Source organism: Echeneis naucrates, chromosome 17 (genome assembly GCF_900963305.1).
Source record: "Echeneis naucrates chromosome 17, fEcheNa1.1, whole genome shotgun sequence".
In the NCBI taxonomy this organism is placed as follows: domain Eukaryota; kingdom Metazoa; phylum Chordata; class Actinopteri; order Carangiformes; family Echeneidae; genus Echeneis; species Echeneis naucrates.
In genome coordinates, this window is record NC_042527.1 from 484,102 (window position 1) to 510,189 (window position 26,088).

The window sequence follows — 26,088 nt, forward strand, 5'->3', positions numbered from 1 at the left end:
CTGTATGGTCTCCTGACACTCAGTGGTAAGACGTGATAGTACAACATTCACAGGCAGGATGTAGAGCGACTCAGTGAGATCCAATCAGAGCAACTCCAAAACTGCAGCTCTGTGGGATGATTCTGGTCTGCAGTAACCAGGAACTACCAACTCTGGTCCAAGGAAGGAAAACGGCTGACCAACAGAAGTAATCATGGTTCATTGATGGTTGTAGGGAGTGAAGGCTGGACTGTCAGATCCAGTAGAAGGGCTACAATAGCTCAAACTGCTGAAGAAGTAGATGCTGGTTCTGATAGAAAGGCGTCACAACAAACAGAGCCACTTTGCTGTGTGTGGGGCTGTGTAGCTTGAAACCAGTCAGGATGTCCATGCAGTCCCCTGTCCACTACCAAAAATCTCCTACAATGGACATTAAAGCATCAGAACTGGGCCATGGAGCAACAGAGGAAAATGGCCAGTTCTGCATTTCTTACCTGGAGGAAACATGACACCAGCATGCATTAAGCCAAAAAGACTAGCTGGTGGAGACAGTGTGAAGCTTTGGACAATATACTACCGGGAAAACTTTGGCTTCTCATTCAAGTATGTTACTTTGATACATAGCACCAACCAAAACCTGGCACAGACCAAATCCAGCGAGGACAGTGGCCTCTTTCAACAGGAATGCACTTGTACAGATCTCAATCCAATCAGCATCTGTGGATCTGCTGGACGATGTACTGTCTCCATGAAGGCTCCACCTCAGCACATGGCCATTGCATGGCTAACTGATGTAAAACAGAGACTACATGATTGGTCGTAGAAGCCCACATTCAAATGGCATATTTGCCACTGACTGAATCTGAGCAGGGATGATAACTTGAAGTGTTTTAGTTGTAGACCAGCTGTGTCTTCAGCATCCCGAAAACAGGTTGAAACTCAGATTTATTCTTTTACAAAGTACACAAAACTGATTCTCTATCATATATCATTTATAGAATGCCTTCCATTATTTGTGCATCATGATGCAGCTTTAACATTAAGACTTAACATCAACAGGTGTACATGCAGAATTAAATAAAGAGAAAATGCAATGATATTGTAACATATAAAATTGCATAACTCATCCTACCAGCATCATATTTTAATCAAAAAAATATTACTAAGAGGTTAGACAAGCAGTAAACTGAGCCAGGGAGATGCTTTAGCTTTTCTGATCCACTTTGTAAAATTATTTTTTTTCCCTCCCAGGTGAAAAACAAAAGTCATGTTTGTTTTCTTAGCAGTGTGTGTGCCGTTGAGACACAATGGAGTGCAAACAGAAAGGACTGGAAGAAGATGAGGAGGAGGGTTGGGGGTTGGGGTGGGTCTGGTCATATATATCAGAACAATACTCTGGTCCCAAACACACAAAAAAAAAAAAAAAAAAAAAATAACACCACCCTGAGCCAAAATATAGCAACAGCTCCAATTCAGAAGTACAGGAACAAAATGCATAGAAAAGTCTGCGTCCAGATCCTCTGATGTAACTCATTAACAGCAGGGAGAAAACATGAGGGAGAAACACAACCTATATATTTACATCCAGACATGAAGAGCACTATCATTACATCGCTTTGCTTGTTTTCTTCCTGTTTCTAGCTCAAGTTTGTTGGTCTGTTGTGCTGAGGTAACACTTTTCCAGCAGACAATGTCCAGCTATTCACTTGTGTTCCAGTCGCAGAAGCTGCTCCTTCCCGTTGATGGTTAGTGAGCGCAGCTGCCCGTCTTCCTCCACCTCCACCCGCTCCTGACCATTCTCCACGATCCTGGAGCCACAGGGAATGAGGAGTTTAAAGCAGATAAACAAAGTGAGGGGAGAAAAAAAAAACAAACAAACAAAAAACTATCTCAACGCTTACAGGACACTGGTCATCTAGTCTTACCCCTCATCTTCTACTGTTTGACTTTTAAGCTCCTTTATTATATATTTCAGCCTCTGAGCCTATGACAGTTAGTGGACAGTAGTGGGGCTATATGATTTGGGGAAAAAATATCAAATTTAGATTTTTCTAACCGATATTGTGATTGCAATTTCATTTGCAATCACAATTTTGTTTTTTCTTCCTTCAAGTTCTGGTTTTTCAAGTTGGTTGCATTTACTTGTGATGTGACTCCCAGTTATTACTTTGTCAGCTATAAGTAATAAAATTGACACCAATTGTGCATATCTCAGAAATGAAGTGGATTTTCAGAATAGTTACCTAGTATTATTTACCCATGTCTCTCTACGAGGTCAGTACAGGCACTTTAGTTTGAAGGCTATACAGTCATAAAGACAGAAAACAACATCTCACAAATCCATTGTTGGAGGACTGCAGAAGCTGCAAAACATAACTGACAGCTTCAATGCTGAGCTTGCTCAATCTCCAGATCATCCCCTTGTGTTCGGTGGCGTGAATACATGCAAGCTGTCAACCCATCTCTTAACTGGGTGTATATACAGTTGGCTGAGACAGCTTTTGATTGGGCAGCATGGAGGTGCTCACTCCATTGCTTTGTATGATTGTCTAAAAAGGAGGGAAGTGTTTTCCACAGCGTAGCCTTTTCTGATTTGCTAATTTTGATTATTCAGCCTAACTTTCAGCCCCTAAGAGACAGACTTTCAGAAATGCAGACGGACGTCTTATTTTGAAATCCCCAGCATTATGTTGCTGTCTAGAGAGAAATCAATTTCATGTTATTGCTATAATCCTGTTTAGTGGTGCATTTATGTGGATGAATACATTGCAAATGTATCAATGCGGATAAACGCATGTCTCCTCAACAATGTGACCTACTGAGACTTGGCTTCTTCTCCTCTGGTCTAAAACACCTGTTCTGACTTGATAAAATTTGGCTGCAGGGGAAAGGAGCACAGGCACACACACCTTACCAATCCAGTCCAGAACAGTAATATTACATTTTAAAAACACACAATAACTGTTTGAGGTGTATCACACAGACAATCTGCCTTTTGCAGCAGCAACAACTCAGGCCCAAGATAAGGGACAGCACTATTAAGTGGTTTTACGATTAACCATGATTTAAAATATCATTCAACTGGAGAAACTGAGTAATACTGAGATAAGAAAAAAAAAAAAAAGAAAAAAGAAAAAAAAAAGAAAATCCAAGTGATTAGGTTCACAAAAAAAAAAAAAAAAAAAAAGGAGCACTAATGGTACATTACCTGCATTATAGCCTCTGTAGCCAAAACAAAATGTTCCTAGCAAAACTCTCCAGAATACACAGTTGTTTTTTTTTTTTTTAAGCAACTGGAATAAAAGTTGGCTAAATTGCCAATGAAGCTGATGCCGCTAGAGCAACAATGGCAGATGGAGCGTGTGATCTTTTTCCACCCAAAAGAAATGGGTGATGACCTTATTGCGGGGATTTATAGGATAACCAGGAAATTGTTCAGGATGATGGCCCAACGATATGCAAAACCTGCCGAGAGAAAGCTGCAGCCAAAGAGTCCAAGTCCATTAATTTTGTTCAAATTATAAGTGATTACCACCCAAATCCACTCACAATTATGTACACAACACTACAGTTTCAGTTATAAACCAACACTACAACAGTGTTGGTTTATAACTGATGTGCATGTGTGTTAAAAAGACTGTTAAAAACTAATAAAATCATTAGGCATCAATGACCCACCTTTGAAACCCCCCCCACAGATATAGGTGTTTAAGTAGTATATAAGTAGTAAATTAAAATAAATATTGCAAAAAACAAGTGGTTAAACACACTGGTGTTTTTATATGTTATGCAGATGCTACAATGATGATGATGATTATTATTATCAGTAGTAGCTGTATAAACCTGTAGTGTAGCATATTTTATTGTAAGCAAAACAAGAACCTCAAGTGACTCGGATCACTTTAGAGAGTGAATCAGATTAACATGAGTCCATAAAATGAGCTGAGTTATCACCACTTGAGTGAATGATGAGCAGCTTTGAAGTTAAAGAGATTTGATATTGTAAAAGCTTGACTGATTTATGTTTTCAAAATATATGCTGTTTTGAGACATTTTTTCCCCTCATTATTTGTATATATAATCTTAATTAGGTAAAATGTATTTTGTTGATAATTTACAATGCATTGCTAATATTATTATAGTTAATATTTTAATTTAATTTCCCTAGGTGAGGTTTTCAGATAAGCTCGTAAGTGGTTTCTACCTCACCTATGTCTGAATTTTCCTTAAAACAATTGGTAAATAAATAGAAGAAAGAAAAAAAATGTTTTTTGTATTAAACCTGGGCAGTTGATCTACTTCCCACATATAATACAGTTTGTCTTCATACAATAATGAAAACTAAATAATGGAGATAAAACTGTTATTGTGCTGCATTATTTATTTTGCTCTCCTTACCAAAAAAAAAACAAAAACTGCCCCACATCCACATCCATCAAATTTTTAAACTCATTAATTGTTAACCCTAACCCAGCATGGCGGTATAGTGGTTAGCACTACTGCCCAAATACAAGAAGGTCAGCAGTTCGGTTCCTGGGCCTGAGGCCTTTCTGTGTGGAGTTTGCATGTTCTCCTCGTGTTTATGTGGGTTTCCTCCCACCATCCAAAGACATACACATTTAGGCTAATAGGTGGCTCTAAATTGTACGTAGGTCTGAGTGTGTGTGTGAGTGGTTGTCTGTCTCTATGTCTTGGTCCTGTGATGGACTGGCGACCTATCCATGGTTTACCCTGACCTCGCCCAATGTGAGCTGGGAATGGCACAGCACCCCCTGCAAACCGGAAGAGGATAAGCAGTAGAAGATGAATTAATTAATTGTTTTTTGCATTGGACTGTATTTCAAGTGAGAAAATGTCTGTCAAACTGATGTTTGACTCTGAATAAAGTCAGGTTTGTGCTGCAGGTCAAATACTACAGAAGAGGTCAAAGTTCAGACCAACCTCAGATGAAAACCTCTATCCAAGATCGTACCTTTGAACAAGATCCTAGGCCCCACCTATGGACTAGAGCAGCTAGAGGACCCACCCACCCATAACCTTGTGTGATTCTGTTAGTCTTTTGGTTTCTACCTCTTAGTGGTGATCTTCCTGCCGTTGATGATCTTGGTGGAGGTGGACACAGAGCGGAAGTTGCCCATGCCACCACCACCTCCTCCCCCAAAGGAAGTAGAAGAGAAAGCGGTGAAGCCCCCACCTCCCAAGCTGCCCACTGTTGTCATGTGCCCCATGTGACCCATATGACCCATGGTGCTCATGGAGCCAAAAGAACCGAAGCCTGAGATGAAGAGGACACAGATTCTCACTCAGATAGGTGACAGAGTGTTGTTCATGTCAGAGTGTGAGCAGTTTTTGTTTCATACCTGAATCAAAAGGTGAGAATCCAGCACCAAAGGGAGGAAAACCAACGAAGCCACCAAAAAAGGAGCCACCTGTTCGGCTGCGACTCCCTCGACTCTGCTGCTGCTGCCGCCCACTACTAAAAAAAGGGTCATCACCGAAAGGATCTGGACCTGTGAAAACAGTCATTATACCTCTGGCAGGTACAAACAGATTCACGTTCCAGCTTCTTTACATGGAAACAGTTCACCCACCAAACAAGTCTGCAAACGGATCCCGGCCTCCAAAGAATTCCCTGAAGACATCTTCTGGGTTACGGAATGTGAACTGTTCATGGAAATGGTCTCCGTTGTGGAAGTGGCTCCCTGAATCAAGGCAACAAAAACAAAGTGAACTTGAATCAGAAACAAACTCCATCAGTTCAAAGTAAAGCCAATGTTATGTTATCGACTGCATCTGGTCCATTCAAATTTGACACTTAGGATACCCGAAGAAACCACATTTGCAGGAGAAGGTGGAGCTAAAGAGGAGTGATGGTGGATATGACCTGTTGTGGACTATCCTGAGTGACTCGGGGGCAGAAAAGTGAAGCCAATGCTGTGCCTTAACCCTTTTAGACCCAACTATTTTAATCCTTTAGTTTTTCCTCGATATAAATCATTTTTACAAATGTCACCTTTTTAAAAAGGTCTTCACATATTCAGAATCAACACAGCCTCAGGTAAATGTACATGGCACTAAATAATAAGGATGAGATAGTAGCTCAGTAAACAATTATATACTGTAAGCTTCACAGCAGCTCACAAATAAATGGGAGATGTTATGATTTTGCCACAAACAGAAACAGTGAGTTTTGTGTCTTTACCTCTTCCTCCATTGCTCCCCGTAAGCCCTTCTTTGCCATAACGATCATATATGCTCCTCTTGTTGGCTGCAGGAGGACAGAGACAGACAAAAATGTTTCATTTGAACTGCTATGCTGCCTTCACATGCTATTGTTAGAGCTGCTCCATTAAACACCATGCAGCATTTCACTGGTATCTGACTGGTGCAAGGGGCTGCTGTACAAACCATCTGACAGGACTTCATAAGCCTCTGACAGTTCCTTGAACTTCTTCTCAGCCTCCTCTTTGTTCTCTGGGTTTTTGTCAGGGTGCCACCTCAGGGCCAGCTTTCTGTACCTGCAACAGGACAAAAGGAAGAAAGAAAAGCTTGGACTTAGAAATGTTCATGCAGCTGTGACAATACTGCTAACAGCTGCAGGAGGAACAGAAAAGATTCATATTAGATTACAGTGTGTTGCGGTAAACTGTTCACACAAAAGGATATTTTTGGCGTTTTTTGTAGGTGGGTGAGTTTTAAATATCAGATGAAATCAATGCCAGTAAACTGCAGAGTGAAATGCTAGCGCACACACACACACACACACACACACACACACACACACACACACACACACACTAAACAGTGATTCCACGTCACAGCAAAGTCATCAGTGCAGATTCTCAGAGATGCTCCGTGGAAGTTGCTTTTGAAGTATACAGAACTCTTAATCAACTGTTAAGGTTCACCTGCCTACAAAAACAGTCCCCTATAAACTGCCAGGTTAAATTTGAGCTTATGAAGGAGTATGACTTTTAGGAGTTTGCTGGTTCCGACAACTCAATATACACTATAGTGATGAGAGAACACTGCCTGTTTGGCTGCTCTCACACACACGGAAACATTTCAGTTATATCTCATGGAAACAGAAAACTACATAAACCCATCTTTTATCATTATATTCTGCCAGTTAGAATGTCCTGATTATGACTTTGGTTAACACTGTTACTTCACTTAAGAAGATTTCCCTGCAATGAGAGTCCAAAGACATGAACGTTCAGATTATGTGAGTGTGAATGGTTGTTTGCCTGCATGTGTAGGCACTGCAACACACCGGCAACTTCTCAAGGGTGTACTCTATCCATGCCCAATGTGAGCTTGAATTAGCTGTGAAAGCTCCCTCACCGCACGGATAAATTGGTGTAGATAATGGATGGATGACTTTGGCAATAAAGGAGCAGCTCTAATAGGCACAAAACAAGCTTTGAGCTGAAAATCAAATCAAAATTTGAAGCAACATTACATAAATGGTTGAAATATTTTAGCTGAATTTACCCATAATCCACTGGAATCAGTTCTTTATTGCTCCTGTCGGAGAAGTAAAGAGTCAATCAGCCCCTCTGTGACAGTAATCCGCCTCTCACTCGACTAGAACTTCTTCAATGGAAGCAAAAACTAGTGCGTTTCATTTGGCAAGAGACCACTGCTGTTATGAACCCAATCAATGTGAGGAGACATTCCAAGATGAAGCATAATTAATATCAGCAACTGTAGTGGCAAACAGGTGGAAAGCCTAAATTCCCAAGAATGGCTATTCACACAGACGAGGGATTTGAAAGAAAACATGAACTGGTGATACTGATCTTTAGACACAGGGAACCTTTTGTTGAAGTTGACCTAATGCAAGAAACAGCTGGCACAGATATTTTCATTTCATCAAACTTGCCCCCATTTAGTAACAGTAAGACACCACCTGTGTGCCAATTTTTTTTAGGCATCACATTTGCAATATAAACTTAAAAACTTTATCGACTCACGCTTTCTTTATGTCATCAGCAGAGGCATCCCTCCGTACTCCTAAAACCTGGTAATAGTCCACCATGACGAGTGGATGATGTGTGAAACTTCAATGAGCTGGGTGAACCTGAAAAAACAAAGATGGCTGCTGCCTATCAGTGTAACTACAGTAGATTTAAATATGTTACTATTTAGCTTCCCTGCTTAGAGCACACAGTCCTGAAAATGATTAATCTCAGTAAGATCATACTGTATTTAACGGAAAACAATAAAATGCAACATTACACATGATAAAGTGAAGCAACATTACTGTGTCTCTTTCCATCTGAGCAGCATGTCCCTGTGGCTATGAACATTTCACCACAGAGAGAAGCTCTCTTCTGTTAGTCTCATTCTAATGTGCATGGTCCTGTGATTGACAAAGGCTCCTCTGTGGCTGCTGCTGCACAGAGGAGTCTCCGGTTCACTGAGTCAGTCTGAACTAGTCTGAAGGCACAGCCATAAGCAAGGGGGTGGACCTCTGTCTCAACTCCACAATGAGGACATTCTGCTGAACTGGGTGGCATGATGTCGGTGTCCTGATATTATACGGAACACTTAATGGTTAGTGCCATGACTTTTCCTTTTAGTAACCACAGTACAGTCTATTATTTAGCATTGATGTATGAAGATCTAATATCAACACACCGTGCGCAGGATTAAAATGTATGTTAATACGTGTACACAACTGACCTACATTACAACAACTTCTTACTCCGTAAATGAATATTGTTAATTCATCAAATGCATGGAAAGCGTTTCAGAACCGACACCTCCAGTACAGTCGGAGCTGAACATTCGTGGAGTGACTCCAGCAGTCGCATGGATGCGCTGCAGCGGTTCAACTCCGGACTGTCGCTGCCCCAGCAGCCGGGCTACCTGTGGTGGACCTCCGTGCTGATCTTTGTCCTGGTTTATCACCTCTCAGCACAACTCTACCCCTCAAACAAGTGAGGCTAGTGTATGACACTTGTGCTGCCACCACTTGACCCGCCTGAGGCAGCGTTGTGACGCTAGCTTGTTTATCTCTGTGACCCTGGAAGTCTGCTGCTACCTGGGGTTAAGGCTGATGAACAGAAGAGCCAAGAACGGAGTCATTGGCGTTGTCGTTAATGGAAGTAATTCACAAGGCAGTTTAAGGTACAAATCTCAAAGTGTTGTTGGCGGTGGTTGCTGCTTTTAGCTGCTTGTTTTCACGAGCCCAACACAAGCTGCACAGAGCGTTAGCTAGGCACATTTAGCCACCTTAGCTGCGCTGACAAAATCTTACCCACTTGAGGTCCGAGTCTGCGGCAGGAGAGCAGGACTAAGAGACAGTTTGATACCGAGGCTGTGACAGATGCTACACGGCTTTATTCATGCTCAACCGTAAACAGGTTCTCAGATCAGACGCAGCGTCCTGCTGCTGCTGCTGCTGCTGCTGCTGCTGCTGCTGCTGCTGCTGCTGCTCCTGCTCCTGCTCCTCTTCCTCCTCCTCCTCTTCTTCTTCTTCTTCTTCTTCTTCTTCTTCTTCACCTTCTTATTGTTTACCAACGGTTAATACACTTCGCAGGTGCATTACCCCCACCAAGTGGACATAGCAGGAAACAACAAATCCTTCATTCACAGCTAATTCCTTCCTCAGGAAAGACTGACAAAACAAACAGAAGAAAAAATTACACGGCATCCATTTTAAATACATTTATTACATTAATATTTCCCATGGCGGTTTTCATTTTGACTGATTTGTCATCACTGCAATGGTGATTAACAAATAAGCAAAGTTACTTTCAGTTCGCAGACATAGTCCCCACATTGACATGTAAATGAAGATTTAATGTGATGTAAAGACAGACAAAAAAACTAATTTTAAATCACTTTTAACAATTACAATTTAAAATTGATTAAGAAAAAGTACAAGTTGCTTTTAGTTGATGAAACCACTGCAAAATCTATATAGCAGTTTGAGATTTTAAAAGATCATTAAAATTCTGCACCTGTCATAGTGGAATACATCAGGCAGCAGGTAAACATTTAGTTCTGAAGTTGGCGTGCAGAACCAGGAAATTATCATGTCTCCCCATCTGTGATAGAGGTTTTTTATAGTGCCTCAGGGCCCTGCACAGAGTCACTATTGTTGTCCCATGGGTTTCTTTTTTTATTTCTTATTCCTCTTATTTTGATTTGTCAGTTGTCCTAGGATGTTGAGAAAAACCCAGTGTATTAGATATCAAAACGTGTGTCTTGGTCTCAGATGGTGTGCTATGTATTTTCTCCACTGGATATGCATTGTTGGCAGTGTAAATGGTAAAAAAAAAAGTGGACAGAAAATTGGGAGGGTGTCTATTTGGTTTGTTGATTTGTGTGTAGTTTCACTCAAAATTTCAGCCTTTTTCAAACCTTTACTACTTGCCCATACTTACAGCTACAGAATAGACAAGTCATGTCTGTTCATCACAGTTTTCAGCTATTTTATATCTTTTATATTTTTTGGGCAGCAAATGCTCAATTTGGACAAAATTTCAGTTTATAGCATATCACTATTGCACAGAATGTTTAGAATTAAGAGTGGTGTTTAGTTTCACTTGAGTGGAGAGTTGAGTTGCAAATTAATTGAAAAAATATGAATAAATCATCCTCACGGGTATAGTTTGGGTTAGCCACGCCATTTAAGAAAATACTTTTATACATATTTATAATTCTGCATTTGTTTTGCACTGAAAAGGTAGAAGCTCTCCAATCTCATTGTACAGCTGTATAATGACAATAAAGGGCATTATATTCTATTCCATTTTCCTAAAATAGAAGAGATTCTTGTCCTGTTGCAGACAATGTGTCTGTGTGGGTCAGACAAATTTGATCTGTGAGCCTCTGAAGGACATGTCCACTACCTATTTCTCCCATTCGCTCCAATACAACTTCTCAGGAGAGAGAAAATGTGCAGGGCTGCAGGGACAAAGCCCCGTGAGCAGAGACAGAGAGCCCAAAAGCAGTTGATTTTTGGCCCGGTGAAGGTCTAAAACTACGGTGACTTATGACCAAGATGTTTTAAGGTGTTTCTAGAGGCTAAAATGTGGACAAGGCAGGGATGTAAAACAGAGGCAGTTCTAATCTTCTCCTGAAAAATTGTATTGGAGCAAATGTGAGACATGTTTGGTGGACATGTCCTTCAGAGGTGTACAGATCAAATTCTGTCTGTTGCTGTTTGTGCATGTACATCTAGCTGTACATATGTTTGTTTGTGTGTGCAAGCATGTGTGTATATGTCTGTCTGTGTGAGTTGATCACCTCCTCTATTGTAACATCACAGCAGTTTGTCTTTAAGTCATTGCTCACACCTGCAGCTGTCACGTGTAGCTCCAGGGTTGCCAGGACAGCTGCCTGAGAGCAGAAGCAGAAAGTCCAAAACAAGCTGGTTTTGGCTGGGTGAAGCCATAAAACTAGGGTGAATTATGACAACACAGCAACTCCTATCAGAGAACTGACCAGAGGGTGACAGCTGTGTATATTCTAACTTCTAACTCCTGACCAAAACTTGACAGATCGGCCAGGCCGCTCTCACCCCTGATAAAAGACACATCAGCAATATCAGATGAGAGTTCTGAAGAAGAATGCAGCCATCGGTCAAAACATGTCAAGGTAATTCAATCATCTCCTTCGACCACGTCTGAAAAAAAACAAACAAACGAAAAAAAGCACCTTAAAAGACTGGTGGAGACAGTGTGATGCTTTCAACAATGTTCTGCCGGGGAAACTTGGGTCCTTCCTTAATGCAGATATTACTTTGACAAACAATTCTAAACTTGGTTCAGACCAAGTCCAGCCCTTTGTTCAATCAGTATTCTCTAATAACAAATATTTGCCAGGTGTCATGGCATTATACCTGATCTGAGTATGAGATACATAGAACAGAAAATTGAAGCAGCTCCTGGGATGCTCTCATGAGTGGTCAGACCATTGTCAGAGCAACAGTTTTATTTTTTGTGTCAAAGCAGACATGGGATCAGAAGGAACATAGAAAATAAAGGCTGGGAGCAGAAAACATGGCAGGTCATGTTAAACAATTAGTGACTAGAAAAAGAAGCTTTAGTTATCTTATTGAATGTGCTGAAGATGGAAATTATGCCTTGGCAACTAGTTTTATTTAAGCAACTTTGCAGTTGCCATGGAGGTCATAGTCGTCATGGTAGTCATGGTGATGGTGGGGACGGGGATGTCTTTGAAAATGGGCTGCGTGACACCAGCGTAGGACACTTTGTTTTCACTAAGAGTCCCAATGATCATCTGGCGCATTTCCCTGCTGGCATCGCCACGCACTGCAAGAAGTGCCTGGATGTGCTCCTCCCTATAGAGAGCAGCAGGGACAAAAACCATATTATAATATTATAATAATGGTTTGGTAGGTTGCATATCACTCAGGTGTGTGTGTCCTTACATACCGGATGTCAGGATACTTGGACACCAGTGTGGTGACTTCGAGGAACAGCAGCGTGGGGTCAGTCAGCTTAAACACTTCTGCAATAGCAGCGATGGCACCACAAAGCCGGTCAGTGTCCTCACCCTGCACACAAACGTTAACACTTAAAACCAAGGAATCAGTGTATTGATGAGGATGTCATGTGTAAGCTAGCTGAAGGTAATTTCAATGACTTATTGTATGAAAAAGCATTAGCTCTAGAATATATGACTAACTGAGCCAGAGCTGTCATGTGTCAGCAACTGTTTGTCCAACCGTGTGATAGACAGGACAGCCTGAGAGAACGACCATGTTAGAGTTGTTTTTTCAATGCTGAATACATTTTAGAGATTGGTTTCATCTCACTGCATCTGCAAAATTTCAAAGCACCTTCAACAGGGATTCTCAACAGGGAGTAGGATTTCTTTTAGCAAAGACAGCCACCTTAGTTGCCCCTTCAATCCCCCATCAGCCTCATTTTCTTTTCATAACACCCTGCAGACACATTCTTTTGGTCAGAAAAAGAAGTTGTGTATTTCAATCATTCTGGTTTGTAAACCTCACTCATTGAGAAATGTGGTATATGTTCACGAGCCTCATTTTCACTATTAACCATAAGTAGATGAAGATAATCCCCTAGTCACAGACAAAAACACACTGGGCTCATTATGAGAAGTTAATGTTCTGTTTTCATCTAAAATTCATCACACAGGACCATAGATGTCTCCATCAGGCTACAGAGGCTGTGACTCTGATCAGTGAATATTAGGACAGCATCAGACACAATGACTCACAATAGGCATTGACAATCTATATTAAACAATGCTAAAGGAAATACTGAACACACAGTAAACAGTGTGTAAACAGTGAAACCTCTAATGATAAAACAGAATGCAGCTTTCTGTTTTATTTTATGTGAAATTCTATTTCCTCTTCATGATTACAGATTTTTGCTATTGGCTGACAGATGGGTTAAACCTTCCCAAACCTGCCGTGTGTCTGCTGTAAGTGAACAATGTTGCAGGGTAGAGAAAAGAAAAAATGACGACCACACTCACAGCAGCCAGTTTGCTGAAGAGGAACTTAAACTGATCGGCCTCTTTGATCATCCTCTCAGCTCCTTCCCTCCTCTCGTCAGCATTTTTAAAAGTGATCCTTTTCTGCATTACTGCTTTAATGTACTCCACCACAACTCTGCGCAGGGCCTCACTTGTCATTTCCTGCACAAAATACAGCCAACAATTCAGGAAGGATCAAAAATATTGGCCAATCACAGCTGTTCCACATGTTGAATTCATTTAAGCCATCCAACTCCACCTGAGCCCATGGGCAACAAACAGTCCCATCAAATCTTTCAAGAGTTCTTAACCCTTTATACCAGGGCTCTGCTCCAGTCCTACCTGGTTGAAGGGTTTCTTGATCTTGTTAAAGTCATTGAAGTAGTCTTCCACTGTCACACAGATTGTGTCCACAGCATGAGAGCCTGTCAGCCACTTCCTGGTTAGCAGCTCATTCAGGTGATGCTGATCAGTACAATGTCATACAAAAGCAGATACATGTATATTTTAATTAGTGACATTTCTTAATGACTCAAGTTTTTTTTTCCTTTGTCTCTTTGTACTGTCGATGAAGAAGCGAGACGTAAAGCTGCTGTTCTGTGCTGACATCATTGATGCATTAGTTGGTTAATATTGACATCACATTCACAAAACAAAAAGTGACTAACATGAATACCACATGTTGCTTCAGACAAAACTGGAATCATTATTAAAGGTGATACTTGAATCTTATTCTGTCTAAACCGAATCTATACACATTTTTAATTTCTTAGTATTTTAAATACCCCAGCAGTCAGTCAGTCAGACAGTGAGTCAGTTGGACAAACAGTCAATAAGAAAGTAAGTCAGTATAAAAATTGGATTTGATCCTGTAATTATTCTGTGTATCTGTCTACAAAAAGTGATTTCTCTGACACCGAACTGTCTATTACTGTTGAGTTTGTAAAATTTGGAGACCAATAAACATGTGGCTATGCATTAACAATTTAAATTGTGTGAATAACCGAACACAGCAATATACACAGTAAATAAAACTCAGAACAAACAAACTTCATACTTCCAAGTCGAGGAAGACTTCGTCCAGCAGGAACTGACATCCCTCCTTGGCCACCTCGTTGAGAGTCTTTTCTATGGCAGCATTACTGTCAGTGGGCTCTGAGGACTGAGAGTACTTCCTCTTCAGACTGTTGATCGACTCTCTGAGGAAACACAGCACCGCTTTCATGCATCAAATATGGTCTGGCAAGTGCAACACAGTGAGCTCAGAAGCTCTGAGGCCATGACTGAAGAAAAACATATCCCAGTTTGCAGGCATTCATGACAATGAACTTATCTTTGAAATATCAGTTGCGAACACCAGCTCTGTAGCCGATGGTTGCTTGAACAGCTTTTACCTAAAACAGTTATTTTAAGTTGTCACTGAAAAGTGTTGGCAGCATAATGATAAAATCTTACTTGAACGTTTGGCAGTTGTTAATGATGGCGATCATGTACTGTACGTAACACTGAGGCAACTGTCTATTTCTCAAGTGATCCTCTTTATACAGCACCGCCTCCTCTCTGTACCTGCACACAACACAAAGTTGGCAGCTTTACACGAGAGCTTATTGAATGGCTTTTTTCATGTCATCACTGTTACTACATTGAAATATAAATAATTGAAACAGATTCTTTGAAGCAGTGGACATCTGGTAATAAGTGAAGTTATCACAAAGAAAGAGTTACCTGATGAGAAATGAATTCATCTGCTTCAGACACAGCTTGAGAACTTGCTCTTTGAAATCCCCATTGATCTGTGCAGCTACCTGCAGGTTCTGCTCAAACATCTAAAAGATGAATAGGATGACATGAGCAAACATCTGCCTTCACGCACAACCAGGTAATACAGAGCAACAGAAGCTCTCAGTCACTGGTGCCCAAGTAATGGTGCAATCAAACTCCTTTCTGCTCAGAGCTCTATACCACAGATAGCGATTAACTTGTTTTCCAGGGTAAGTCATCATGGTAACCAATGTTAAATTCCTTTAGAGGATAATTTCAAAACCTGTCAACAGCAAGACCAAGTATCATTTCTGCAGGGGAGCCTGACGTGAACAAGAGTGAAGTGACCAAAAAAAAAAAAAAAAACACAACAAAACAGAGCATCTAACATAAATAAGGGAATTCACGACACAAAATAATAATTAGATATTGATGTAAATTAATTGTATTTTGTGTCCTATTTGTGGTTCTGATGATTATGGTTATATTTAAAAACTTTCTATTTCACCTGGACAGGTTAATCCAGTTAACCGAAACAAGCTGGCAACCAGTTTTGTAGTTCAGGTTATGTTGACAGCTAATGTCAGGTTAGCCAGATAACAAAAAGTTATTCTGGCTCTACTGAAATTGCTTTATAATGTAGGCCTATAGTTTGATCTTGTCCTCTGGGAAAATCAATTAATCAAACATCACACCAGTTTGAGGAGACAGATCTGATAGTGAATCTGGTAAAAACCATACAATAAAGTGGACGTAGAATTTTGGTGTCTAAAGTGAAGCCAATGTTGAAGAGATAAACCTTCATTCTATCTAATGACCATCAGGAGGCATCCATCCATCCATCAAATTGTTTTAAAAAGAAGTCAGATTATATTGAAGTCTGTGTGAAAAATTGCCCTACTTTTCACTTGAATAACTGGCAAACATATCTCAGCAAACATTTTCCTAATGAGTTTATGGTCTCAGTGTCTAGTTTCTAGTCTTCACTACAACATGATGTTCAATGTTGAAATGATGGTCAGATAGATATAACTTAACAACTCTCTTAACTCTGTTAACAACTACAGCAGCAGGACAAGAAAATTTGCTTTTCAACAGTCACAAGTTGAGATGAAACACCTTAAAAGAAAAATTCTCTGAGTCACTAGGTGTGACCTGAAACTCCTGCCCAGTGCAAATCTGTTCATTAATATCTCATACCACAAGACTCGTTCAGTATCAAGAAGATGTCATTGAAGGTGTAATGTGGCTGTGGCTGTGGCTGTGTGTGGGTGTGTCGTACCTGAAAGACAATGGCGGGCAGTGTGGTCTGATAGTATCCATCTTGGTCAGCCTCAGGCTCTGTTTCCTTCTGCCAGTCCTTCTTATCTGTTTCCAGGGCCTTCCGTAACCAGCCTGTTATGTTAGACTAAGGACAGGATGAAACAGATCTGGTATTGACTGGGTCAGGATATTGATGAGAGTCTCTGTCCGTGTGTGTGATGCTTACAGTAAAAGTCTTGATATAATTGCTGAGCAGGTTGTCCACCACATCCTGAGGCAGCAGAGACTCCAACTGGTTGATGTCACACTCTGACTGGAGCTCTGGATTGCCCATCATCTCCACACTAAAACAAATGCGCACACACGCAGAAGGTGTGAACCATGACTACTAGTAAAGTTTACGAAGCAAAGTTATACAGCTCTTCAGGAACATCCAGCAGTGTTTCTGAAAGACCCAGTTTTAGGAGATGAAAACTGTGGAGTTTTGAGGTCATAAGAGGAAATGTGAAGAAGGGAGAAGTTTAAAACTGAAATGTAGAAAAGACTGGTTTAAAACTAAAGCATAGAAGAAAGAAGTTAATAACTAAAATGAAGAAGAGATGAGTTTGAAATTCAAGGTTCCAAAGAGGTTGTTTGTCTGTGTGCATACCTTTTGTATGTGTTGAGGACCCACGTCAGCAGGGACACAATTTCATTAGCCTCCAAATCCTCAGCAGCCAATTCTTTGACCCGAGTGGACACAGCGTTGTGGTAGAGACTGAAAAACCTGAAACAAACACCTGTGAGACAACTCGCCTGAATATATGTTTAACTGAATGCATATGGCTTTCAGGTTGAGTCTAATTTTACCTGTTGAAAGTGTTGTAGTGAGGGGGGAAGCACTGCACCATGAGGTTTTTAACAATAATCAGGTCATCCAGAACATATTTCCTTGTTATCTCTAGAAGACGAACCAGCCACATTCTATCAACGTCTCTCGTTAAGGCCTGCGTACCCTCAATGCGAGTGCTGACTGTTCCCTCCAACACCTACAGCAGACAGAGGAGCAGCTGAGTGGTTTAGGGCCTGAGCAGGACATATATATATATATATATATATATATATATATATATATATATATATATATATATATATATATATGTATGTATGTATGTATGTATGTATATGTATGTATGTATAGGTATACACACACACACACACGCCCATGATCCTTCCACCAACCTCGAACATCTTGTCTTTCCAGCGTTTGGGTCGTCCAGGGGGTATGAATCCACTCTGCTTCTTACGGTCCACCATGCGGCGGTCAATTTTCTCCTCCCGCTCAATGATACGAACCACTGACACCAGCATGGTGGGGTCACGACGGACCGTTACCATGGATCTCTGCAGTACCATCCACAACTGTTTGGCCAGCTCATCTGACAGGCCCTGAACCTGGAAGGGAACCAAACAAGCCAGAAAACTGTATTGTTTACGAGTGCGGCTGCTTGTCCTGACACATTTCAGTGATTTCAGTTTTTGATGCTTTTGAAAAGGCGGATCATAGGTGCTATTTATAATTTTTTTCCAAGAGTCTCTGTCATGGAGCAGTGTTAGCGGTGTTGAATTTTTCGGTGTTGAAAGCATTAAGCTCAAAGTATTTTCTGGTGCCTCAAATCTCAGCAGGAAATATTATGATATTGACATGATAATTAAATAATTATTTTCTTATACTAAAGAAGCATTTTTTGTAGAGTTAGGTTGCTGAAACTGGTGATTATATGTTCCAGTGTTTGATTATTACTAGTTTTCTTCCGCTTGACTTACATCTTCGAAGTAGTTGGAGATGAGATGCATGTCACTGGTGTTCTTGCTGTCCATGCGGTATTGTTCGTACATGAGGTCATCCCGTGAACACTCTAGCTCCATCAGCTTCCTGTGGGCTTGCAGCAGCTCTGCCTGCTCTATGAGCTGTTGTGTCTCTGCTACAATCTCTGGTACTGTGCACAAAATGACAAGGCCCCGCAGAGCAGGGGAGAAGGAGTTAAAACTGTGACAGAGTCTGGATCAGACCTTTTTCTTCACATGATCCTGTTGAATCAGACCCAGTCTGAGCTTTGGACATTTCTAGACAATCATATAGAGCAGAGGTCTCCAACTCCAGTCTTGTATGTTTTATATGTTTCCTGCTCCAACACACCTGATTCAAATGAGTGGCTCCTTATCAGACCTCAGCAGAGCTGGATGACGAGCTAATAAAACACTATTTCAGCTCAACTTACCAGAGAAAATGTTTTTAAGGTTCTCCACAGCAGAGGCCAGCTGACTGTGCTGAACTACAGCGTCTTTGACATCTTTCAGGTTTTCGATGGTGTTGATGCTCTGCCTCCAGTCGTTACTCACATCAGCCAATGAGCTCTGGATGTCTTTGACATCCAGCAGGGCACAGTGCAGCTGGGTCAGTCCAGTACGAACACCATCAAGCTGGGACTGGATAGCTGCCTGAAGACCATTAGATATTGTCAAAAGACAAATATAATTGTTAATTACTGAGGCTAATATTTTTATTGTGTCTTACCAAGACTTAGAGAAACTTATTAAACCTTCACATTCTCTATACTTATTTGTTGTTACACGCTTCACTAGTTTACTGAATAAAACTATTGAACTGTTCCAGTTTATCTGAAATGCTGCAACCAGGGTTCTGAACAAAGTTAATTTACAAGTCATGAATATACATTCATCTACATATAACTATTTAGTTTATGTACAGTGGGTAAAATAGGCATTGAACACATCACCATTTTTCTCAGTAAATATATTTCTAAAGCTGCTCCTGACATAAAATTTTCACCAGATGTCATTAACAACCCATGCAACCCATACATGGAAGGAAATCAAACATTAGACATTAGATGTCCATAAATGAAGTTATGGATGATATAATGGTTTGACACAGGGAAAAAGTATTCAACACTGAAGGAATGTAGGTGTAAAAAAAAAAAAAAAGCACCAAAAGCCAAGACACCAGCTAAAATCTATCAGTAATCAGAAAGCAATCCTGCTCCTTGCCGGTGCAAATTAATACCAGCTGGTTCAGTCTCAACTAATAATAAAAAGGTGTCACACAAGAAACATCTCACGATGTGTAAATGCAAAGAAATCTCAAGACCTTTGCGACCTTATTGTTGCAAAACATACTGATGGCACTAGTTATTTCTATCATTTCTAAACTTCTGAATGTTCCAGTGAGCACTGATGGGGCCATTATCTGGAAGTGGAAACAGCATCATTTCAACATAAACTGGTTGCGAGCAGGTGCTCCTCGCAAAGTTTCTGACAGGAGTTAAAATAATTATCAAAAGAGTTGTCCAAGAGCCAAGGACCACTTGTGCAGAGCTTCAGAAAGACCTGGGGGGTATTCCAGGTAGGAGGTTCAACAAAATCTGAGTCTATCCCTGAACTCTGAGTTGACTTACTCTGAGTATCCAGTTCTAGAACAGCTGATCTGAGTTGGTTCAATCAACTCTGAGTATGTTCAGATCTTGCCTCAGGTAGCTGTTCAAAATATTCTGAAACAGAATCTTTTCCTGTATCACAGGAGGAGGAGGATGGTGACGATGATGATAAGGAAGAAACGCTGCTGCCACAGGGAGAGCAGGAGAATGTATATCATTTATGATTTCCAAATCAGTCACCTGCAATTCTGTTGGATTCCTCTTCCCATCAGCCGTTTCAGTGTAAGAGTTACTTTTCTCACAGCTCTACACATGGTTGCCTTTCCAAAGTGCTCTGCATCACTGATGTAAAGAAAATTACCATTTGCAAAAAAAAAAAAACAAACAAAATTAAAATTAGCTGTGATGTGAGTGCATGTCCACAGTATGTGAGGTTGGTGATGGACATCTAATCTCTCGCCACGTAAAGCATTTCAAATTACTTGGCCTTCGATATCAGTCAGATTGGGAATGAATGGGCAATCCATGTCCAACAGCTGTCTTTGTGTGGGGGGACACAGGTAGACACCCGGGCTTTCTTAAAAAAAACCTGCACAACATTTAGACAAGCCTATTAAATACTGGGAGAATGTAGCCTGGTCAAATGAGACCAAAACTGAACTCTCGGGATGCCATAATACACCATACACCATGTTTGGAGGTCAAATGGCACAGCACATCACCCCAAAAACACCATACCAACTGAGGTTTGGAGGTGGAAACATCATGGGGCTGTTTTTCAGCATACGGCAGTGGCAAACTTCATGTAATTGAAGGAAGGACAAATGGAAAAATTCTTGGTAAAAATCTGCTGCCATCTGCCAGGATGATGAAGATGAAACAAGGGTGGACATTTCAGCAAGACAATGATCCCAAACACACAGCCAAGGAAACTCTCACTTGGTTTCAGAGAAAGAAAATATAGCTGCTAGAATGGCCCAGCCAAACACCTGACTTGAATCCAATAGAAAATATATGGAAAGAATTAAAGATTAGAGTTCATAGAAGAGGATCACAGAACCTTCAAGAATTGAAAACTGTTTGTGTGGAAAAATGGGCCAAAATCATGGCGATGCATGCAACTAGTTTCTCCATACAGGAGGCATCCTGAAGCTGTTATTACCAACAAAGACTTTTGTACAAAGTATTAAATACATTTAAGTAAGTGTGTTCAATACTTTTTCCCTGTGTCATTCAAATTTATTAAATATAACTTAATTTATGAACATCTAAGATTGGATTTCTTTGCATGTGTGCGTTTACTGAGAAATATGGTGATTTGTTCAATACTTATTTTACCCGCTGTATATAAAGCTACAATAAATATATACATCTTTGTGATCTGCAGGAGCTGGTCAGTCAGTGGAATCCAGTGTCAAATCAAACGGGGTAAAATGTCTTACAGCCACTGAACTGCCCCTGGCTGGAACCAGCTCCCCATTGATTAAATCAACCCAAACCATTAGTGGCTCTAAGAAAGACCTTAAAAAAGCTTTAATTTAATTGTTTGATTTTATCCTTTATTATATATTTAAATATATATTTTCTCTTTTATAATTTTTTTTCATTCTGTTGCTGTAGACAAAGTATCTTGCTCAATATGGTGTATTAAAGTATAATTTAAAGCTGTAATTCACTATTGAAATAACCAGTTATTTTAAAATGATATTTGCTTTCAGGTGGTCGATGTTTGAAGAGAGTTTGGGATTTTCCAACATATTATCTGAAACTTTACTGAAAGAACATTTGTTCCTGAGTAGAGCAGTGAGGAAAATACATGATTAAATTGCAAGGAGTTATCCTGAATCACAGCTATCCATGTATTAACACATCACCTTAAGTCGGGCTTCAACAGAAGCCTTTTTACGAGCCTCCCTTCTTCTGTATTGTTCCACTTTGTCCAGCTGGTCTGACCTCTGCAGCATTCCCGCCACTCGTTGCACTGCTGTTGCAACTGCCTCCCGACTTGTCTCCTCCATTGTGTTTCAGTAGAAATATACAGTACCAGTCGCATGCAAAGTCTTCATGCAAAGGCTGTTGAGCTGAAAGCGAAAAAAACAAAACAAACAAAACACAAGGCTGTTACATAAATACCAACAACTGAACCATACAATTGTATTTATTGTCAGTCAAGAATATATAGATACACTCCCACGATTAAAAGAAAAAAGCACAATATTAAATTTGGCAAAATGTTAAATATTCAGCCATTCAGTTTACCTGGTGAGGGCTGAAAAAGTGTTCCATTTGCAGGAACATGGTTAGCAGGTTCAGAATGAGCGGCCCCGTTTGTATACTTCTAGATCCACTTTTGTTTGGCTCAAAAGGTCATAATACAAAAACAGTTATAACTTCATTTTTGTAATCACAAATGAATCAATTGTGAAATATTTATGCTGCTTGAAATTCAAAAATTACAACTGAGGCCAACAGATGTTTGTGGCTTGTAGGTATGTTCCCAATGTTAAGAATTTTTTAGAAGTTCAACGTCATGAGGGAGGTATATTTTTAAAACTAGACTGTAGTTAACATAAATTACAGATGAGTTAAATAAAAACACTGTTAAAAATGTATATTTACAGGCCCAAAATGACACATAAAATACACTTTTTTTTTCCCACCCTCGAAGTGGCCTACACTCTGACCTCCTTGCTGAAGAGGGCCTGATGGGCCTGCAAACAGCTTCTCAAATTTTAGTGTTTAACAGTCTGAAATAGAAAAAAATGTAGAAACTAAAATTGATTCCATTGGGTTGTCCAAAGTTTAAGCCCATTCAGATCAGGTTCATTATTCAACATTTTAGCACATTCCAGTGAACTGCGAGTCAGCAACAGTTCAAATAATGCACATAATAATAAATGCATGGAGATATGATATATAACTACATCTCTCAGACATCTACAGAAGAAGAGGGAGTCGGATTCATCTCACAAAACAGTCACAGCAGAAAACATGAAGGGACAGTGGGGACATAGTCTCCAGTCATTGTCCTCAGAACTGTCAGACCACCACTTAACATAACAGCTAGCATGCTAGCGATTAGCTACCGTAGCGTCGTGTTTGATTTTCCCCGACGGTGAGGAGCAGGCAGACTGCCCACTGTGACCCACAACATGTCCAACAAACACATCAGCTCATCCTGAAAATCAACTTTGACCTCCAAGCTCAGCAAACACAACAGCATAAGCTAACACCGCGTAGAAACAAGGCGGACACTCTATGAGCGCCAGTGACACAAAGCCGTTATACAAACCAGAGACACTTTCCTACCTCGGACATTTAAAGAAAAAAAGTGGGAAAGATGAAATCCATGTTTACAAATGAAGTGCTAATATTTGGGGTGGACTTGTGTTATTGTGGCCCCATTTCCTTCTTCCAGCTCCGCCCAGTCACAGCTGCTGCCTCTTCTTCTTTGACGTTTTCAGGCAGCTGGCATCCTATTAGTTGTATTACTGCCACCTACTGGAACCAATTAAATCTATTATTGAACTTCTTATCAATCCAGTTCTTAAAATAAATCCAAATAAATATCTCTGGCCTTGTCCTCTCTCCCCACATTGCAGAATACTTTTAAGACCTGTCCCTATCAGTCCAACCTTTCCCATCCCTGTCAACATGCTTAGTCTTTCCTGGATATGACTTCTACAATTTATAATAGCATGTTCTTTTGTTTCAGCTTTTTTACAGATGTCACACATACCAGTTGGATGTTTTCCAATTATATTAAGTGTCCCGTTTAAATTATTGTGTCCTATATTGAGTCTACACTTTGCTACCGTTAGACTTCTATTTCCTCCTCTGTATCTCTAAATACCCACTGTATTTTGTATTGTATGAAGATGTCTTCCCTTTGCTTCCTGATAATGGTGTTGCTGCCGTTCAACATTGAGTTCCTTCAATACAATATTCTTTCATTCTGATTTAGAAAATGTTATTGTGATGTCTATTGTATCTTTTTTTTTTTAAAGCTTGTTTAACCAGGTTATCCACTCTTTCATTTCTAAAAATGTCCATGTGTGCTGGGACCCAAATGAATATGACCTTTGTGGCTTCTCTTACAACTTTTGAGTGTATCTCCATTACTTTGAACACTAGATCCTGACAGCTGCTGCCTCTTCGTCTTCTCCTGGTGTATTCTCCTTTCACCTCACTGCCCTCCACAAAGGAAGCTCAACAGAGCTTTATTTCTGGTTCTGCAGAGTCACAGTTTTCATACAATACAGCAATTAAACTCTTTTCACTGTGGCTGCTACTCAAAAACTGTTTGTATCACTATTCCACAGGTGGAGATCAATGATTAGGAGACACTTTCAGTGTATTCAGAGGTACCTTTGGGGTAGATATTTTAATAATTTAAATAATAATTTTAATTCATCCTTTTAAATTAGAAACAATTAATTTTCTTGCTCACTACTGTCACAGGGAGGGGACATTGTGCAACCCTCCCCTCAGGGCCTCCACCTCTAGGCCCACAGAAAAAAACAAGGGTTTTATTATTTCAGTCCTATGTCTACTTTTTAAAAGTAATCCTGACCAAGAACACATAAGTTAATGATGAACACAGGTCACCAACATAAATGTCTATCTCACTCATCTCTGTTGCTTGATGTCATTAATACATGTTGGAGCAGACAAAGTGAGGGACCTTAATAAAAAGAAGAAGAATAAAAAGAGCTGGATAATCAGAAAAAAGAGTTGGAAATCAAGAAACTATAACTTGAGATTGAGCAACTGGAGTATGAGAATAAGGCACTGCAGTAAATGGTACTTTTAAATGTTTTGTTAAGCATGATTGATATTTTATACTTATGACTTTTCCTTTTCCCAGGAAAAGCAGAACTAAATAACTAAATAATGAAATTTCCTGTGATTGGTGGTGCACGGCTTTGGGTGGTCGCATTACTTCCACATGGTTCAACAAGACTGCATATGTAACATCTTCCCTCAGCTGAGAATCTGTATTGCTCATAGAGAATATCATCGGAAAACGCCAACAGATCACTCCGGTCTGGAAAAACTCTCTCCCTCCGAAAAGCACCTGTAATAATTCTGTCACCTAAATCCAACAAATCCTCTACAAATGGGGTTACCATGTTCAAGCTGGATGAACCTTATTGGTCTGGTACTTGTGTCCTGGTACACCTTGCAATGGCTTCTTACTGTCACACCGTGGTGAGGTTGTCTTGTCTGGGCTCACTGTCTCGTCATTTCCTGTTTTATTTTGAAATGCCTAACTCTCCTCTCGTTTCAGAACACTTGCCCTTCCTCATGTCTCCGGTGTGTCCTTCTGATTACCGATTGTCTCCACCTGTTCCCCATTTTCCCCCACAGTTCAAATAGCCTGTCTTTCCCTTGTCTTGTGCCAGTGTGTCGTCATTTCATGTCTCACACCAGCGTACGTCCTAGCCACAGTCCTCGTCTCCTTGCGTAAGCCTTTGATCCTCTACGGAGTGAATTTTTGTTTGTAAATTTATACATCTGAGTTAGCTCGTTTTCAACAATAGCCTTTTGTTTTTCCTCTATATGAGCGATTTTTTTGTTTGTACAATCTGTTATTTAGATTAATGTTCATAGCTTTTGTGTTTTTCCTCCTCGAGAGTGATTTTGAGTTTTTATACATTTTTATAGAGTTACCTTGATCCTCCGCTTAATAGCGCGAGTGAGTTTTCTTTTGTTTAGTCAGGTTTTCATTCCCTACGGAGAGTTTTGTGTTGTTCCCCTTTTTCCCTCGTGACTCCCCGCTACAGTTAAGGTTTCATAGCCTGGTTTCCTTTATTCACTCGGTTCTGAGGTCATTGCTACCAAGAATAAAGTCTGTAACTGACAAAACCTCTGCTCCTGAGTCCTGTTTGAGTCCCGGCCTGACACTTACCTTCTTCCAGCTAACAGCCTGAAAATGCAATCCATCTCAATCCCCTCAGGCGTGATGTCATAAAGCATTTTCATAAAGCAGATCAAGTGTTTTATATTCTCTGTTAGAACGGTGTAAATCCAGTCAGTTCTTCCCATATACATTAACTCCATATTACAAAATTGAAGGTGTTTTTGCTTTGAGCTCTTAATGGAGCCCAACAGCAGCTGACAAAAGGCCACACCTCCCCTTACCTGATGCTTATTAAAG

General features: G+C 40.3%; 2 protein-coding genes across 6 annotated transcripts; both read right to left on the minus strand.

Annotated features, from left to right (window-relative positions):
- Positions 1-953: 953 nt before the first annotated feature.
- On the minus strand, positions 954-9,439 carry dnajb6a (DnaJ heat shock protein family (Hsp40) member B6a). 2 transcript variants are annotated; one of them, XM_029524666.1, is made up of 9 exons: positions 9,245-9,439; positions 7,956-8,062; positions 7,474-7,506; positions 6,388-6,497; positions 6,182-6,247; positions 5,571-5,681; positions 5,340-5,489; positions 5,050-5,254; positions 954-1,787 (listed from the first exon to the last, which is right to left on the minus strand). In XM_029524666.1, the coding sequence occupies exons 2-9, from the start codon at positions 8,018-8,020 to the stop codon at positions 1,682-1,684; spliced, it is 846 nt and encodes a 281-aa protein (XP_029380526.1). In that variant the 5' UTR covers positions 8,021-8,062; positions 9,245-9,439; the 3' UTR covers positions 954-1,681. The 2 variants fall into 2 exon arrangements, with proteins under 2 accessions (XP_029380526.1, XP_029380527.1); XM_029524667.1 differs by lacking the exon at positions 7,474-7,506.
- Positions 9,440-11,879: 2,440 nt separating this feature from the next.
- Positions 11,880-26,027, minus strand: exoc3 (exocyst complex component 3). Of its 4 annotated transcripts, XM_029525700.1 has the most exons (17): positions 23,238-23,329; positions 22,188-22,286; positions 21,803-22,009; positions 18,753-18,972; positions 18,298-18,470; positions 17,713-17,925; positions 17,341-17,519; positions 17,141-17,257; positions 16,718-16,835; positions 16,511-16,636; positions 15,193-15,293; positions 14,923-15,033; positions 14,525-14,666; positions 13,810-13,932; positions 13,468-13,629; positions 12,393-12,514; positions 12,094-12,298 (listed from the first exon to the last, which is right to left on the minus strand). In XM_029525700.1, the coding sequence occupies exons 3-17, from the start codon at positions 21,944-21,946 to the stop codon at positions 12,094-12,096; spliced, it is 2,256 nt and encodes a 751-aa protein (XP_029381560.1). In that variant the 5' UTR covers positions 21,947-22,009; positions 22,188-22,286; positions 23,238-23,329. The 4 variants fall into 4 exon arrangements, with proteins under 4 accessions (XP_029381559.1, XP_029381560.1, XP_029381558.1 ...); XM_029525698.1 differs by lacking the exons at positions 22,188-22,286; positions 23,238-23,329 and adding an exon at positions 25,840-26,027; XM_029525697.1 differs by lacking the exon at positions 22,188-22,286 and having other exon boundaries at positions 23,238-23,370.
- Between the last annotated feature and the right edge of the window lie 61 nt (positions 26,028-26,088).

Excerpts from the sequence above, each read along its gene's own strand:
- dnajb6a (XM_029524666.1), bottom strand. The coding sequence starts at position 8,020 with ATGGTGGACTATTACCAGGTTTTAGGAGTACGGAGGGATGCCTCTGCT. Across the intron at positions 6,498-7,473 it reads CTGATTCCAGTGGATTATGG|GTACAGAAAGCTGGCCCTGA; the intron begins GTAAATTCAGCT and ends GTCCTGTTGCAG. Across the intron at positions 5,682-6,181 it reads GGGGAGCAATGGAGGAAGAG|GGAGCCACTTCCACAACGGA; the intron begins GTAAAGACACAA and ends GCCTTGATTCAG.
- exoc3 (XM_029525699.1), bottom strand. The coding sequence starts at position 21,946 with ATGGAGGAGACAAGTCGGGAGGCAGTTGCAACAGCAGTGCAACGAGTG. Across the intron at positions 13,630-13,809 it reads TCAAGAAACCCTTCAACCAG|GAAATGACAAGTGAGGCCCT; the intron begins GTAGGACTGGAG and ends TATTTTGTGCAG. Across the intron at positions 12,515-13,467 it reads TCTTCAGCAAACTGGCTGCT|GGTGAGGACACTGACCGGCT; the intron begins GTGAGTGTGGTC and ends GTTTGTGTGCAG.